This window comes from Perca fluviatilis, chromosome 13, assembly GCF_010015445.1.
Source record: "Perca fluviatilis chromosome 13, GENO_Pfluv_1.0, whole genome shotgun sequence".
Classification (NCBI taxonomy): domain Eukaryota; kingdom Metazoa; phylum Chordata; class Actinopteri; order Perciformes; family Percidae; genus Perca; species Perca fluviatilis.
Window position 1 is genome coordinate 6766446 of NC_053124.1, and position 17551 is coordinate 6783996.

Genomic DNA, 17551 nt, shown 5'->3' on the forward strand with positions numbered 1-17551 from the left:
ACAGACTGGCTTTGAATTTCCGGAGAAAACAAACCCATGTGACGCGTTCGTCCAATCAGCTGCCGGTTTTAATTTTTTGGGCAACAATACAGATTAGCGCAGCCTGCTGTTAGGGAGACGTATTACGTCTCGTCTCTTCGGTGTGTTCCAAGGCACTTTTTGGACCAACTCTGGGAGACTGATCAGTCCGACTGGCTTTTCTGCCGAAGGTTGGCCGTCTGGTTGGTGTGTAACTGCCTTAAGGACCCCCTAGGGATCACCGGACCACCGGTTAATGATCTTTGCTGTAGACCCCAAATTTAGGGTAAATTGATCCAGGGGACTCCCTGGCATTGTTAATATTTTTGTTAGGTTAGCATAGTGAGCCTCTTTGCTTTTTTCCTTTGGTGTACTGAGTATAGGAGGTGCAGCAAAGTATGGGTTAGCATTGCAAGATTGCATCTGGGATTCGAATCACCAAAAAGGCAAGAAAGATATTTTGCTAACTTTATGCTCACTTTGCCAACACTAAATTTATGTTGATGACATGAGTATAAAAAGCTTTACAAAAACGACACCCAAAGGAAAAGAAAAATTAAAGTGTGCTATAACAAATGCTATCAAACACATTCAATGAGACTTCCCAATTTTTTTCTCCCTGGGCATGCTGGAGCAGAGTTGGTGAATTTGCCCATGTCTCTTTCGGGTGTAGGTCTACAACAGCCAGTCGTACTGCAGAGACAACCAGGGAACGAACAAGGGACAGCAGTCAGCAGATGAGGACAGGTCAAACAGAAAAGAGGAGGCGGCGGAGGAGGAAGAGGAAAAGAACGAGGAGGAGGAGGAAATACATTCATGCTCCAGAAATAAACAACCTCCCGAAGTTTGGATCTCTGAGAGAGTGTGAGTACGAACTTGTGAACAGCTCAGCACTGTGTAAGATGCGTGAGAACATTAGCTTATAACGTCCAAGTTTACTGGTGGCATACTGTCACACTGTATTTACAGTGTTACATCCCTCATTACTTACAGTTTTGAGGCCTTGCGTCACATATTGTGGTATGTTGTGGAAACGGTCTGTCCACTGTGTTGGTGAGGCCATCGGTTGGCTGTCTGCACCAACAGAGCCCATCTGTTGAGTGGCCGAAGCCAGGAAACCACCTAGCTTCCTTTGCGCCTGTAGAGATTAATTTACACCAATCATCATGGTCATTCACACGTTGCGGCAGCATGTTATATTCTCTTACACTGACACCAAAGGAACGAGTAGAAAATATACAGTACGTACTGTACATGTAAGTACGTAGCATTAGTCACGAAAGGGAGCCTGACATACTGAATGGGATTGGGCAGAGACAGACCACTTCAATGACGAATAAACCAAAGTTCATTAGGCTACTGTAGGTGTTTATATGTAGTAAAATCAAACTCCAGGATCCCACTGTTATCATTTCTTACATGTAATTGGATGGAATACCTTCTGATGTATCTTACTATTAATGGGCACAAAGTCTTAATTTTTTAATGCCATTGCCACCTCGAACTAACATTCGACACACAGTTTAACCACTGTTCTGAATCAGTTGGAAATGCAGCATATTAAATGGTTTCTTTGCGAGTAACCATAGCAACCATACTTCTGCTTAATGCTGTATTACCAGATAATAACTCTCACTGCAATGGACCAACGAGGTAAAACTAACTCTGCCCGAGGTGTCCCGATTTGGAAAATAATGGACTCTTTGTTCAGGACACACTATATATTGTCACTTGACTTGAGTTTGTTGTTCAAGCAAATGTGATTTTTTTTATTTTTATTTATATATATTTTTTTCATGATATTGAAATGTAAATGATGAAAATATAGTCAGAAAAAGGAATCTTTTAACAAACAGCGATGACTGACTCTAAAGTAAAATGCAGTATGCAAACATGTAAGGTGTAAATTTATTTGGACACACCGTTCTTTGATTTATTGTCTCAATTGAAGTGCGCACACATGTCTTAAATTAATTTGCGGAGAGGTTAAACCAGACTCGCTCAGTACTTCTGATACCCATCAGAAATAAACACTGAGGCTATGCAGGCGAGTGCAGGGAGGTGCCATCTGTGTGTCTCTTTTTTTGGTTTGGGAGTGTGTCTGTGAACAAATCCCTGTTGTGACTCATGTTGACGTTCATCACAGCCATCCTAAAAGAGTGAGTCATCTTCACGCCTGCTCGCTTTCTCCTTCTCTGTCTGTCCAGTCTGTCTGAGGGACAGAAAGACCAAACGGAGGTAGTCCAGCATTGCCGTTTTTGTTTTTGGGAAGGCAAGGGCAACTAGACTCAAATCCTGGCTGTGGTGTTCTGTGAAAAGCCGATGAACATAGCCGCTTTACAGTGTAGGAGTACAGTGTCCCTGCAAAGTGTTTTCTCTTTCATTAACTTGAAAGTTTTTCATGACCGTAAAAGCCAGCGTTTATGATACCTGGCGAGTTTATCCAGCCGTGAAGCCTGCAGTGGAAATAGAAGAAAAAACAGCCGATTATAATCAGAACGATTGTTTGTCGTAGGAATGTTTTCATTTTCTGCGTTTTTTTTGTTTTTTTTTCATGCTTATTTGGAGCAGCAGCTGGTCTGGGCCAGGGTTTCCTTCCCTCTCTGGCCTGCTTTTATTGGCTGGCTGCAGCAAACCCCCGGACCTTGGGCCACATCGTAGGCTCCCCCTTGTTTGGACTAGGTGGTGGTGTGAGCTGTGATGGGGTTATAAGGCAGTGGGAGGAGGGGGAGGGGGGGGTCTGGTTTTGGCTTATGAAAGCTGCTCTGTTGAAGCTAAAGTGGGTGCCTCGCTGAGGGACCCTCAGTGCACACGGAGGGGTGGACCCCGGGCCCAGCTGCCACAGTGTGAGCTCACTGTGTAGTTAAGGCCAAACAGATAGCGCACTTACACCCTGGATAAATACAGGCACTAAAAAGCTGCTTCCAGGTGCTAAAGGGCCTGCAGCCTGTCTGTCAGCTCCACTTACGCTCATATTGATTGTGACTCTTATCCTGAAAGGAGCAGCATCAATAGACAGGGAAAAGCTCTGAGGAGCATTCACACCGCCTGCGTCACCATCAGACAGCGCGGCGAAAACGCAAGTCTGTCCATTTATTTTGAATGGGGGTAGTGCGTTCAGGCGGGAAACGAAAAAACTCTCAGCGGCCTGCGCCGAAGAGTTGAGACTGACTCAACTTGCGAAGAAATGCATGCCGACGTCACGCTGCGGTGGCCAATCATGTACCCGGCAATCGAATTTGTCATTTCGTTTTGAGGCGGTGTGAGAGTCCTGTACGCTGCCAACGCCGCACAACCCTGCATCAAATTACCAGAGCCCTTTTTTTTTGTGGGAGGGGGGCGTCTGAACGCAGCTTAAACCTCTTGCTCTCTTCACACCTGCAGATCAAATGAGAAGTATGGTGTCATGCATGGTGGAGGTGGAGGGGAGTGCCAATGTAAGGACTGTGGGTTCCACCTTAAGAATACCAGTGTGCTGCAAAAGTGCACCCATCGCATCACAGAATCCCCCCCATCTTACTGCAAACACTGTAACCTTTCTCTCAAAGCCAAAGGTAAGGAAAGGATTTTGATTGTTTTTGTATTATCTGTGTTCACTGTGCGTCCATTATGAGCTCAGCCTGCCTTTTGTGTTTTACAGGAAGCCTCGTCAAACACCTGAGATCGGAGGCACGTGGAAAAGAAACCTGTTGTTACCCAGATGGCAACGATGAAGGTATGCTATGTTGTTCGGTTTTTTTTATGTACTGATCTACTAAAAAAGTGTTTTCTGCCACTGCACTTTTGATTCTAAAACACTTTTTAAAAACATGGTCACTGAATGTTTAAGTCCGACTGAAATTAAACTCTCTTAATACAGAGCTGCCTTTTAATCTACTGTGCTGTTTTTTTTTTTGTTGTGTCATCAACATGAGTTTTAAAGTGCTCATATTATGCTCATTTTCAGGTTCATAATTGTATTTAGAGGTTGTACTAGAATAGGTTTATGTGGTTTAATTTTCAGAAAACACCATATTTTTATTGTACTGCACATCGCTGCTGCTCCTCTTTTCACCCTGTGTGTTGAGCTCTCTGTTTTAGCTACAGAGTGAGACATCTCACTTCTGTCCCATCTTTGTTGGGAGTCGCACATGCGCAGTAAGTACTGATAGCCAGTCAGAAGCTGAGTATGAGGGCGTGCCACGCTAGCAGCTAGGCAAGCATTATAACGTGTGTTACAAAGTGACGCACTTTGGGCTTTTTTCACTTGGTAAACCTATAACGTGCACAGAAAAGATATATAACACAATAAAGGAAAGGGTAAAAGCCCAAAAGCATAATATGAGCACTTTAAAGCATGTAAGCTTTCTTTGTAATATCTCATTTTGGACACGCCTTGTGTTGCATCGTGATATGTTGATGGAGCAACCTAACAAATATCCACAGGTGGAAAATGTTCAGCTGTAGTCCAATGAACTGCTTATTGACCTGATGTGTTTCAGCAACGAGGAAGTGCTTTGACGCCTGTGTTTTGTCTTTTAACCTCCCGTCTATACCAGATGCGGGAATGTTTTTTGCAGATTGACATCTGCTGCTTGTGATCACCTAGCGGCTACATTTGATCAAATACCTGAGCAGTTTCCTAAGACTTTTATGGGAGGGGGGCTTAAAGAGACAGGCGCTAAAACAGAGCGTTTCAGACAGAGGGTGAATACATGTATATTCAGACAGACAATATGAGAAAAATTAAGTTTTTTTTTTTTTTCTTTTTTCTTTTTTTTACAATAAAGCATGTAAACATGTTCTAGTAGAAACCCCAAAATACAAGTATGATCCTAAAAATGAGCCTACCAAGGGACCTTTTAAGGAACATAATAAAATGGATAAACAGTTTAAACATTTTACCGATAATGCCCTCTACACAGTAGATAGAGTAGATAGTTATAGGCTTTATTATTTATTCATTGGTTAGAATCTCAACCAGTCCTTTTATTGGTGACTGCCCATAATTTTATCTACTGCTGTAGCCTGAGCCACATGCAGTTGACCTTAGAATTCATTAATAGCCTCAAACTGTGCACTAATTCGGTTGGCTTATATACTTTGTCACATTGATTTTGCTTCAACATTTCACATTTGTTTGAAGAGAAATGTAAACATTGGTTAGCAGCATATCAAGATCTTGGGCGTCCAAAGACGGAAGATATGTGTGGAGAAACATGGGAGAGGCTCTTATACGTTACACCCAGGGACAAAATGTACTCGGCTGGTATGAACTGGGACACAGAGCACCTTACACCTAATACAGTCCCATTTTTATTGTCTACACATTGCTGCAGTTAGGAAAGTTAAGACTTTAACACAAGGTAAAATTCAATTGAAAGAAAATACATTTTTTAAAGGGTTTCTACCAGAATTGTATGCTTGACCAGGTAGAAAAAGTCCAAATTAGGATGAAATCTCTATTTTATGAGCAGCAGATGGCTGACCTGGTACACTTTAAGAATGGAATTGGTGAGAAAGAAAACAAAAAATGCGTTCAGTGTTCAACGCTAAGTTTTTTTTTTTTTACGGTCGGGCAAGTAAAAAAACAAAACAAATTCTACCTGCCTTAAAGCATTAAGCGTCGACGCAATCCTTGATTGGCCAACGGCATGTTTAAAGGAACACGGCGACTTATTGGGAATTTGTCTTATTCACCGTAACCCCCAGAGTAAGACAAGTCCATACATACCCTTCTCATCTCCGTGTGTGCTGTAACGCTGTCTGATGGCTCCAGCATTAGCTTAGCCCAGCACAGATCCTGCAGGTAACTGGTTCCAACTAGCCTACTGCTCCCAATTGTGACAAAAGTGACAAAATAACGCCAACATGTTCCTGTTTACATGTAGTGATTTGTACAGTCACAGCGTGTACAAAAAACAACGTAACATGAGACACAGCCATCTTCTATCCGTAAACAAACCGGGAACTATATTCTCAGACAGGCTTGCTGCGAGCATATCACTCCGCCCATGTACTATATTCTTCCGCCTGAAAATAGGAAAATGTTGCCGTTATTTTGTCACTTATTCGGAGCAGTAGGATTACTGGAACCATTCACCTGCCTGCTCTGTTATGGGCTGATGCTGCCAGCGTGTTCCTTTTTAAATGAGAGGATTATAATACAACGATGCCCAAACGAGCAAGTGGGTTGTTATATTAAAGGTGCCGTAGATAGGATTGTGAAGATCCAGGACTTGGCCAAAACATTTGAACATCGACAACTTCTCAGTCCCTCCCCCCTTTCCGCTAAAGCCCAAAACGGTCTCCTAAGCCCCCACAAGGGAGAATTAATGTGTGTGCATGAGCAGTGATTGACACCTCCCTGTGGGCGGCTGTGGCTAAGTGGTAGAGAGGTTGCCTGCCAATTGGAAGGTTGGTGGTTCGATCCCTGGCCCTGCAGTTCCATGCCGAAGTGTCCTTGGGCAAGACAAGGACAGTTGCCCCCGATGCTGCGCCATCGGAGTGTAAATGTGTGTGAGTGTTTATCTGATGAGCAGGTGGCACCTTGTACGACAGCCTCGGCCACAGTGTATGAATGTGTGTGAATGGTTCCTGTACTATGTTAAAGCGCTTGGAGTTAAGACTAGAAAAGCGCTATATAAAAAAACAGTGCAAAAAAAAAAAACAGTCCCCCTAGCCCTGATTGGTGCATCTGAACAGGGAGTGGTGGATTTTTGCAAATCACACTACAGGCTGTAGGTGGTGCCAGAGGAGCCGGATTTTTTTTTATTCCCTGCTTTATGTAGTTCTACTGGAACATAGGGTCAGTTTCAGCAAATATGACAGAAACTTAGTTTTATAAGTCTTACCTACTGCACCTTTAACTTGCCCGACGTGGCGTTTAACTTGCCCCGGGCCAAGTTATTATTGAACTTGTGTGTTGAAAAGAGACATTTTTATTTTTTATTTTTTTCCTGTCCTAGAAGTCTGTGGAGAACGTTCACTTCAACCCGATAAACAAAAAGATCCTGACTACTCTGATCTGGGGAAAAGTCGACCTGATGAGGATGACAATGCAAGGGACAAAGATGGCAGACGTGATGAAGACAACCGCTCCAAGGCGGCTGAAAGCTCTCACACTGCCTCTTCTGACAGTGAGAAACCAGAACCCAGCCAATCCATCCCGGGTCCCCCTAAGGATTCTACCCAGAAGAGCTCGGCCAGCGCCAGGAGGGCTCTGTTCGCCCGCAGACGCTTCGACGCTTCAGCGTCGGCGTCCTCCGGAGGCTCCCGTTCTCCAGGTTCTCAACCCGTGGTTCCACAGAGGGAGCCGTCTCCACCTCGGAGCCCCCAGCCCGGGCCCCACTCCCCATCCAGATGTCATGTCTCCCCCTCCGCTCTGAGACCAGTCTCCCCTGTTAGAAGTCTTTCTCCTATAATAGTTCAGTCCCATGGATCGGAGTTCTCTGGGCCTCCAGGCTGCCTGACCGACACCTCTGCTCCGTGTCGAGCCTGGCTTCACCCAAGAGGCCGACCGTCTACAGCAAGACTGGTGAGTCACTTCAGCTTTTGCTTAAAGTGCCCATATTATGAAAAAAATCACTTTTGGGGTGTTGTGTTGTGTCTCTGGTGCTTCCACACGCATACAAACTTTGAAAAAAAAACATCCATGCTGTTTTGAGTGAGATACGGGTTTCTGAATGTGTCCTGCCTTCAGTCTCCGGGGGAGCTGTTCAAAATCTGCAGGGCTTTTTACATCTCTAACCGAAACGAGGGAAACCGTTAGCATGCTAGCGCTAGCCTGCTAGCTCGTTCTCAAGGGCAAAACTGTGCTACAACACACACAAATTCACCCTAATCTACAAAATAAATTGTATAGAACTACTTCATGTCCCTGTTCTGCAGGTATTCCACGCAAAGTTGGAAATGCGCCCTCGTTTAGAAGAAGTCTCCCGGCTAATCCTGCCTTGTACTGACCGAAGCTGGAGAAACAGCTAGCTAGCTCATGTAGTCCTTACCTAGCTACTGCACATGTGCGACTGACAACAAAGATCTTACAAAAGTTGAGAGGTCTCACTCTGTAGCTAAAACAGAGACCTGACACAGGGTGAAAAGAGGAGCTGCAACAAAAATATGGTGTTTTTTTTATTAAACCATGTAAACCTACCTGATACAATCTCAAATTACAATTATGAATCTGAAAATGAGCATAATATATTCAATATACTTGTGTAATAGGTCTGCACAATATATATAGTTTTTTTTATTGTCCTCGCGATATCAACTTGCGCAGTAAACACATTGCGAAAGGCTGAGACATATCGCGAAAGACACTCAGAGATTCTTTGAGTTAGTTGAAAGACAGTAGAAAGCCGCACTTTAAAATGTAAACGCCATTCTTTATTTAGTGGTAACTTTTTTATTTTTTTATTCAATGTTTAATTTGTTCAATAAAAGAATGTTGGGAAGGATTTCCTTTCATTTGTTTTAAATTCAATGCACAATTTGTTGTATTTGAGCAGAATACTGAAAGCAGCAGAAAATGCAGAACTGAGTACACTTTAATATCGGTTTTATTTCTCACAATTAATATCATTCAACAAATGTATCGCATATCGCATGTTTTTCTCATATCGTGGAGACCTATTGGGAAACATGTCCATCAGTTTTCTACATATACCCTAACCCAGCCGTTGTTTTATTTTCTCATTCTGAATCTGTCATAATGCTCTGTTTTTGCCGCGGGTATAATTAACGCTGGTCAAAACGTGGCTTTTGTTCAAACCGCTGTCTTCACTCACCTGTGACTCGATCCATCTCTGTTAGTTTAGCCCACAGTTTTTAAATAGATCAGTTTTTGGCCTCACAGAGCTAATCTTGTGTGGCTCAGTTAAACCCTAGTAAGTCAACATCTAGAACAAATATAGATAGGCTGGTACATATGAGGTTATTTTAATAGTCGCACATTTATTGGAAAAGGAAGGAAAGGCAACTCTCTCATTTTATTATCGCTCAAACCAAGCCTGCAGCTCTGAAGCCTTAAAATAATGCGGCAGAGCTCCCAAATAGACGCAACATGTTTTCCCTGGGCAGCCGCTGATAAAAATGAGGCGCAGGCCGATCGTTAAACGCCCAAGATTGGAACCACATGTCCACGACGCAAACAACCGCGGTGAACATCTCAGTTCACCCTAATGAAAAAAATAAATAAATAAAAAAAAATACATGTCTACTCCAAACTTGTGGTTATGTTATGGTGTGACCTCACCACTTCCTCCTCACACTAATATAGGTCTCACAGGAGTAGATAACTAATTCACATTCTCTGCGTTGTTTTTCACATCTGCACACAGACATTTCTATTTGCGTGTGAGCTACACATGTATTTGGTAAAGGGAAGCCATTTTTATATACCTAAATATTTGATGGGTGCATATATGTGAATTTATACCGTGGTCTGGGTGAATACTCAATTCTGATTGGCTGCAGGGTGTCCCATTTTAAAAAGTGGTATAGGACACCTACTAAAGAGTTCCGGTGAAACAGACTGTTTACCGTTCTAAATTGATGCGCTACGTTAAATGAAAAAGAAAATCTGGTAACACTTTACTTGAAGGCATCTACATAAGAGTGACATGACGCGGTCATGAACACATGACGCTGTCATGACACATGAACCCTAACTCTAACTTGTCATGACAGAAACCGAATGACCGAAGCGTCATGTCATAAACGTGTGTGACTTTTTTATCATGTTTACAACACGTTCGTGACTGTGTCATGTCACTCTTATGTAGATACCTTCAAGTAAAGTGTAACAGAAAATCTGAATATGTTATTTCCAACACTGTGTGGTACTTCAGAGCCTCGTCCTCTGAACGCCACAGGATGGCGCTAACACACAAGCTGCAAGAAGTAGGCTACACTATACGCGGTCTCTCTGAACTGACGTAGTTTCACAGCGATCATCTCTCATCCCATTTGCTGTTAAACTACTTCTGTGTGTTACACTTGGCGTATGGCCTGATGACTGACTTTCACAGTTTGAGTAAGAGTAAGCACACTCGACTGTCCTGCTGTTACAGGCGTGAACTAACCACAGTTAAGACAGTTGCCCTGTTTGTGAACTCACAGCAGTGCCTGCCTGAATGAATATAGGGGAAACACAATAATTGGTGTTATTTTTGACATAAAAAAATAAAGATTTTTCTGGCATTTCTTGTACAGTCATAGGGGAAACACTGTCGAGGCGTGTTAAGATGCTCTTTTAAAGTAACTGACTCAAGACAATGACGGGAAATCTTTCACTGCTGGTCGCTAACTCCCAGCGCCTTCCCAGAACAGGGGCTTTTAAAGGTTGTTTTCTCAGCACAGAGGCCGAGTAATCATTGAGTCATTGCTATTGATCCACAACATCATAACACAACAGTTATGGTCACTTTAAAAATCAACCAACTGAGCTAACCGGCCACTCTGTCTTTTATTTTTTTTATTTTTTATTTTTTTTACTGTATTCTATTCATTTTGCTGGTGTAGGGCTTAGTTTTACCAGCAGAACCAATCAAGTTTATTTTTTTCTTTATTTTTTTTTAAATATAGGTAAAGATAAAGATAGCTTTATTGTCCGTCCCAAAGCAGTAACAGAAATTCTCCTTCGACAAGGCACATTAAAAAAAATACATTTAAAACACACTGAATTGAAAACAATCTAAACGGCAGCTTGAAAGTGTCTATTTTATGTTGTTCATAGTGGTAATTGCAGAGGGAATGAAAGATGTTTGTTTTTCTGGGCCAGTGGAACTTTGTATCGTCTGCCTGATGGAAGTACAGTGGCACGCATACGTTTATAAACCCGTGCTAAAGTTGACTAAAAAGAGGAATAAAAAAAATCATCTTTTGGAAATTGATCACAATGCCTAGAATTTATAAAAAAAAAAAAAAAAAAAAAAAGATTTAGGAAAAACGCAACCTTTTAAGGACACCAATTTTCTTTGTGAATGAATAATGTATCGTAAATAAATAAATGTTCTTCCTTAAAATACAGGGGGCATAAGTAAGTCCACCCCTATGTTAAATTCCCATAGAGGCAGGCAGATCTTTATTTTTAAAGGCCAGTTATTTCATGGATCCAGGATACTATGCATCCTGATAAAGTTCCCTTGGCCTTTGGAATTAAAATAGCCCCACATCATCACATACCCTTCACCATACCTAGAGATTGGCATGTGGTACTTTCCATAAAATCATCTCTCAATACAAATCAAACCAGCTAACTGAAATAAAACCATGCCAGTCTCTATGGGAATTTAACATTGGGTATTTTAAAGACGAATATTTATTTATTTATGATATATTATTCATTCACAAAGAAAACTAGTGTTAATGCCTTAATTGTTTTTAATTAAGGCATTAAGATCAATTTCCAAAAGATGATTTTTTATTTTTATTTTTTTTATTCCTCTTTTTAGTCAACTTTAGCAAGGGTGTGTAAACCTATGAGCACCATTGTAACTGGAAAGAGTGGTAGAGGGTGAGAGGGGTGCTCTTTGATCAGGGTGGCTTTTCCTTCACCTTTACCCCCCCCCCCCCTCTTTTTTTTGTTGTAGTCCATGGATGAGTTTGGTCTGAGCCACATCTCCACACATCCCGCGCGGCCTCGGAGAGCCATCAACGTCCTGAGTCACCTCCCTCTGCACTCCCAGGGGGCGAGCAGGTCCCCGAGCCTCCTGATTCCCATCGGGGGGATTCACATGATTCAGCCCCGGTCCACCCTCCCTCTGTACAGCCTGGTGAGCAGCCCCGTAGCAGCCACAGCCAGCCTCGCGGGGACATCCTGGAGACTAAGGGACGCTCCAAAGGGGAGGTTCCCTCCGCTGCAGCGCCACGATAATCTCAAAGAGCCGTGGCAGCGCAGCCGAGCCAGCCCACAGGACCCGGAGGGGTTGGGGGGGGGAGGAATGTCCGGGGGCGGCCGATCGGACGCTTTATTACACAGAAACCCTCCGAGTCCCGGGACAGAGACCAGGCATCTGGGGGTCGACACAGACTCTCATGTTATAGAGAGGTGTGTTTACCCCGAGACCCCCCAAGGCCAAAAAAAGGCTCCTTCCTCCCAGACACAACACTGATAGGAGGAGAGTCTGAAAGGGACAGTGCAAAAAGACAATAAAAACAACCCGAGGCTGATCTAAAAACACAGCACTGGGGTCGGAGACTGAGTACAAAAGGCAAGAGCACTTGAGCACCGCTTCTGAGCACCGCTTCTGAATGACGCTATAATGTAATTATATGAATAATATATTATATATATATATACACTATGTTAGATATATATATATATACTATGTTAGATATGCAGTATGTTTTGTAAATCTTTTTTACCCTCTTGTTTGATGTCATCTGTGTTAATTTATTTATGTGCTAATATGCAAATTCTGTACTATATGCAAAAAGCAGCTGGAATGAAAAATAGACAAAGTTTTAATCAGTTTCTCTATTAACCCCCCCACCCCACCCCACCCCCTTTGACAGCTCTAATATACTATTGCTGTGTTAATGTACTGTATTACCAGAATGGATATAGAAAGGTACTACAATTATTTATTCACCCCGACCAGTATTTTGAAGTGCAATTTGTATGTGAAGATTGTGGTTTGAAATGTCATTCTTAAAAGCTGTGATTATTATAATTATTATTATTATTATTATTATTATTATTATTATTATTATGTCAGATTTTTATTATTTTGTTGTGTTGTCTTTGTTTGTGTTCAAAGAAGCAGGGTTACGATCACCTCCTTTTTCTATAGAAGTTTCAGACGTTTGGAGTGCACTGACCAATAATTTGATATCCAGAGGAAACCTGTTTCACGTACATGGTAGCTACGGCACAGTTCTTTTCATAAACAGATACATGTATTTTTGTGTTGTTGCTTTTATAAATGATACAATCACTTTTGCCATTTTCATGTTTACCATTAAACTTCTCATTTTTACAGATTTATATTACAACTGTGTGACGGGCGTGGTTTTTGAGTTAGTTACTGCTCTACTTTTCCAGTGGAACGTACCGTAAGGCAGCGATGAAGTACTCAAGTCCTGGACTCGGACTCAAGTTCCTATTCTCTGGACTCGTAACTCGACCCCAACTCAAACTCAGGAAATGGTGACATGACTCGGACTCTTCTTTGCTGACTCGGACTCGAGTCCGACTCGAGAGATGCTATTCTCTGGACTCGAGACTCGACTTGGACTTGCGCAGTGATGACTTGGACTTGGACTCAGACTCTGGGTTTTATGAAATCGGACTCGGAAGTTGGATGAAGTTTCTGACTACTGTTATGTGTAAGAGGCAGTGATGACAAGTCCTGGACTTGTGATGGCAAATCCTGGACTCGGACTCGAGTCCCTATTCTCTGGCCTCGTAACTCGACTCAAACTCAGGTAATGGTGACATGACTCAGACTCTTCTTTGCTGACTTGGACTTGAAAACTCGGGACTCGAGACTTGACTCCGACTCGACAGTTGGTGACTCAACTACAACGCTGCTGTAAGTTAGTTTTTTTTAAATGCTAATTGATGTGTAGGAATCAATGGAAATCAGTGGTAAGAATCCCACGTTTTACTGCACGCTAAAGACAACGATTAGGAATGTAAAGCATGGGATTTTGATTTGTACGTTTGAAACGGAACACAGAAGAGCCTTGTTCTTAGTTTCCCTGAAACCTGCAGATACCGTGGCGATGAGCGTGGCACCACCCTGTGGCTGTGCTGAGATTGTACTTGATGTTGAAATTCCACTTCTCAGAATGGAAACCCTAGTTTTATTAAAAATCCGTTTCACAGCCTGCCTTTAATTCTTTTTTAATTTTTAATTTCATTGTGTTGTGTTTGACACTTATCTTCCTGCTCTCCTCTGTGCTGATACCGTCACATAAAGGCAGCTCTTCTTTCTTTCTCCAGGCTGAAGCGGTCACGTGTAGCCACTGGGTGGCAGGAGAAAGCAACTTTAAGCCCATCTCGGCTCATGCTGCCTGGGAACTGAAAGGGATGACGTCGCACACTGAAGGTATTGGACCATGGACTAAAAACACTCCTGAAATAAATCATCCGGGAGATAAAACACACACACACACAGACACCGCAGGAATAATCAGATGGTACTTTCACATTTTTATTTGAAGTCCATACTGATAAGTACCATGGTTCAGCCTATGAATCATGTCCTGTGCTGATCCCACCTTTCTACAGAACTCTATAAACAACTGTCCCTGTGTTGCATGCCAGTGGCTCCACAGCAACCTGGAATAACAAAAGCCAAAGACTCCCATTGAATTGTCTTTTGTCATTTACACAGTGATAAAATGATTCCAGCCAATTATTCACTGATAATGACGACGTACTTCCATAAAGGAGTGGTGTGATAAGGTTCACCTGAAGAAATGAGCCAAACTTAATCATGATAATCATAATGGGGAAACATTTCAGGGGATCTATTTATTATTGATAATTTTTTGGGCTTTTCCATCTTTTATTTGACAGGACAGTTGGTAGGTGAGACATGCAGGAAATCGTCACAGGTCGGATTCGATCCCTGGCCCTCTGTGTCGAGGCATAAACCTCTCAGTATATGTGCGCCTGCTCTACCCACTGACCCAACCCGGCCACGATTCCAGGGGATTTCTATAGCAAAACTGAGAATTACAGACAATAAGTGAACATTTGCTATTACTTTACAGTGTTCTTGTCATCTTGGTAGTATAATATGTATGTATATCGTCGCTGTCGGGTGACCATGTCCAAATTTATTGCTTTTCAGGAAATGAAAAAAACATTTTGAGCTATTTTTTCTCACACAAAGTCAAACAAAATCACCTTGTCACTGTTTAAATATTTATAAAAACCCACAGACGTAAAGGGTGACCAATAGCCTTTATTTATGAAAAAATTAAATGAATGAATGAAATGATATATGTAGATACAAGGTTTCTGCCTGGCAGTGACGATACATAAGTAACAAATTAATATATACACTTACCGGCCACCAAATTAGGTACTACGGTACAATCTAATAGGATTCAATACAGCAGCTATGCCATGAATGTTTGAGTTTTTGTTGTCGCCGTCAGAAAGCTAACGATTCTACTTTACGTTTATCACAGTTAGTGGTGGTGTTGTACCGGAGTGCATTGTACTGAAAGGTGTTTCAAATGTTCTGCTCCTCTCATGTATGCACGTAAATGGCGTGGACCAAATATTAGGAACGCCTCGCAATGTACTGGAGAGGCAGTAATGCAGTCCAGTTCAACACCACTGGAAACTAAAATCTCCATAATAACCACATAATTAAATTAAAACCTCTCTGACAGTGTCGATCAAAACGGAACATTATTATCTTTGTAAAGGCAGGATTTATGGCATCACGCAGTTGTAGCATTGGATCACATTAGATTCTACAAGTGTACCTAATGAAGCGGCCGGTGAGTGTATATATCAATAAGTAAGCTCAAATATGACATTTAAAAAATGTATGTGTGTGTGTGTGTGTGTGTGTGTGTGTGTGTGTGTGTGTGTGTGTGTGTGTGTGTGTGTGTGTGTGTGTGTGTGTGTGTGTATATATATATATATATATATATATATATATATATATATATATATATATATATATATATATATATATATATATATATATATATATATATATATATATATATAAGTTTGAAAAAACAGATGGGTTAGTTTCTCTTTCTACTGATTTTCTCCTGAAATGTTTTTCAGTAGTCACTAGAAGACTAAATGATTCATCATTTTAATTTTCTCCATGTTCCATTTGCAATAATGCTATTGAAACCCCTAGTGGCCATGATGTGAACATGATGTGGGTCAGCTGAAGTTCATAGGAATATGAAAGGCTTTAACAGTAGGGGGGGTAAATGGAGATTTATGCCTCCTGAATGTAAGCATGAGGTTCGGTTTCTTTTATTTCACAGGCAACAAAATGTATGTAATCAAATGAAATCCCCATGTTTTAGTTTTTCTGTAATCTTCATTTTGATCCACAGCTTCAGACTGCCTTGCGTCACACATGCATCCTCTATAATGATGAGTCAAAGATGTCCATTACCATGGCAATTTAAAAACAAATAGAAGATCAGGGGTCTGCCTAACTATATCTGAAAGACTAGATATATGAAACGTTAAGACGGTTCTTCTCGTTAAACTGCAAACAGACAGAACTTACTGATATTTACAAATATATAAAATTGTCTTAATTCTTAAAAAAAATGTAAATGGAAGTAAGAGTTGATAATATCTCATGTTGCTCTCAGTATATGAAACATACATAGATGATGTCTGGTGAGCAATGTGAAGAAAAGGAGTCAGCTACCATTACTGTACATTACATTCTGTAATAAAGTATTCAAAATAAGTGTGTGTGTGTGTGTGTGTGTGTGTGTGTGTGTGTGTGTGTGTGTGTGTGTGTGTAAAAAAAAAATAATAAATATAATATTCTAAAGGGGTCATAACCCCTGACACCTGAGCGAGCTCCACCCATTGTAGAAGACCATGGAATCCAACTGCAAGCTCCGGAATAAAGCCAGTAAGTGAACCTTGAGTTTCGAATATTACTGTATATTCCAGCTATTTCTTCCCTGTAGGTCAAAAATGAATAAATCATGTAAATTGTTGAAATTAATCAGAACATTACAGTTAGTGTTAGTTGGATTGCGGTAGCATAGAACATGAATGGTACAATACAGTATACCATATTTCTTATCATACCCGTGAATAAATATGGTTCAGAGCTTCTATCAGCTATGCTCTTGTTTTATTTGGTCTTTACTTGGTATCCTAACGTAGAGGTGACTGGTCATTGCAGACACCCTGATCTCTCTCTCTCTCTCACACACACACACACACACACACACACACACACACACACACACACACACACACACACACACACACTTTCAAACACACTGGAACTGTCTGTGTGTTAAGTGTTCATAGTTTCGGTCAGTGTAAGTAATGCTGCTGTCAAAGCCTCCATCTATACTCATACACAGGTACGTATTCTTCACCTCACTCGTGTGTGTGTGTGTGTCTGTCTGTCTGTCTAATCTGCGTCATCTGCCAAGTTTGCTTCCTGTTTGTAATGTATTTTTATTTTTTTACCCATGAGGATGACATGTCTGCATTTTTCCCTCATGTGGTGTCCCATTCCTGGGGGTGGTCATGATTTCAACTAGGGCCAGGATGACGGAGTGATCCTGCAAAGTGTGTTGAGGTGAAATCGTCTGCAGCAGACCGGAAACAAAAGGAAAACCAAGCTGGCTTAATGACGCTCCGACAGGTGAGTACAACAACACACTGAACTCTCTTAATAACCACACCAACAACCACTGCGTTGCCTAGCAATGTAGTGTTGAGTGTGCGCCCTTTTGTTTAATTTAATTTTGAATTATTTCACCTTTATTTATCCAGGTAAGTCGATTGAGAACAAATTGTCATTTGCAACGACGACTCTGATCACGTTCACACAGTTCCACATTCATACCTGGTACAACC

The 17551-nt window shown here is 41.6% G+C and overlaps 1 protein-coding gene across 6 annotated transcripts in view; it reads left to right on the top strand.

Moving 5' to 3' along the window:
• hivep3a (HIVEP zinc finger 3a) overlaps positions 1–17329 on the top strand; it is a 56828-nt gene extending 39499 nt beyond the window's left edge. For 3 of the 6 annotated variants that reach the window (XM_039820644.1, XM_039820645.1, XM_039820646.1), the window contains exons 3-7: positions 692–882; positions 3403–3572; positions 3659–3733; positions 6966–7534; positions 11589–12110. In XM_039820644.1, coding sequence (XP_039676578.1) covers positions 692–882; positions 3403–3572; positions 3659–3733; positions 6966–7534; positions 11589–12110 — 1527 coding nt within the window. The other 3 variants (XR_005641247.1, XM_039820647.1, XM_039820643.1) reach the window with 3 other exon arrangements.
• The last annotated feature ends 222 nt before the right edge of the window (positions 17330–17551 follow it).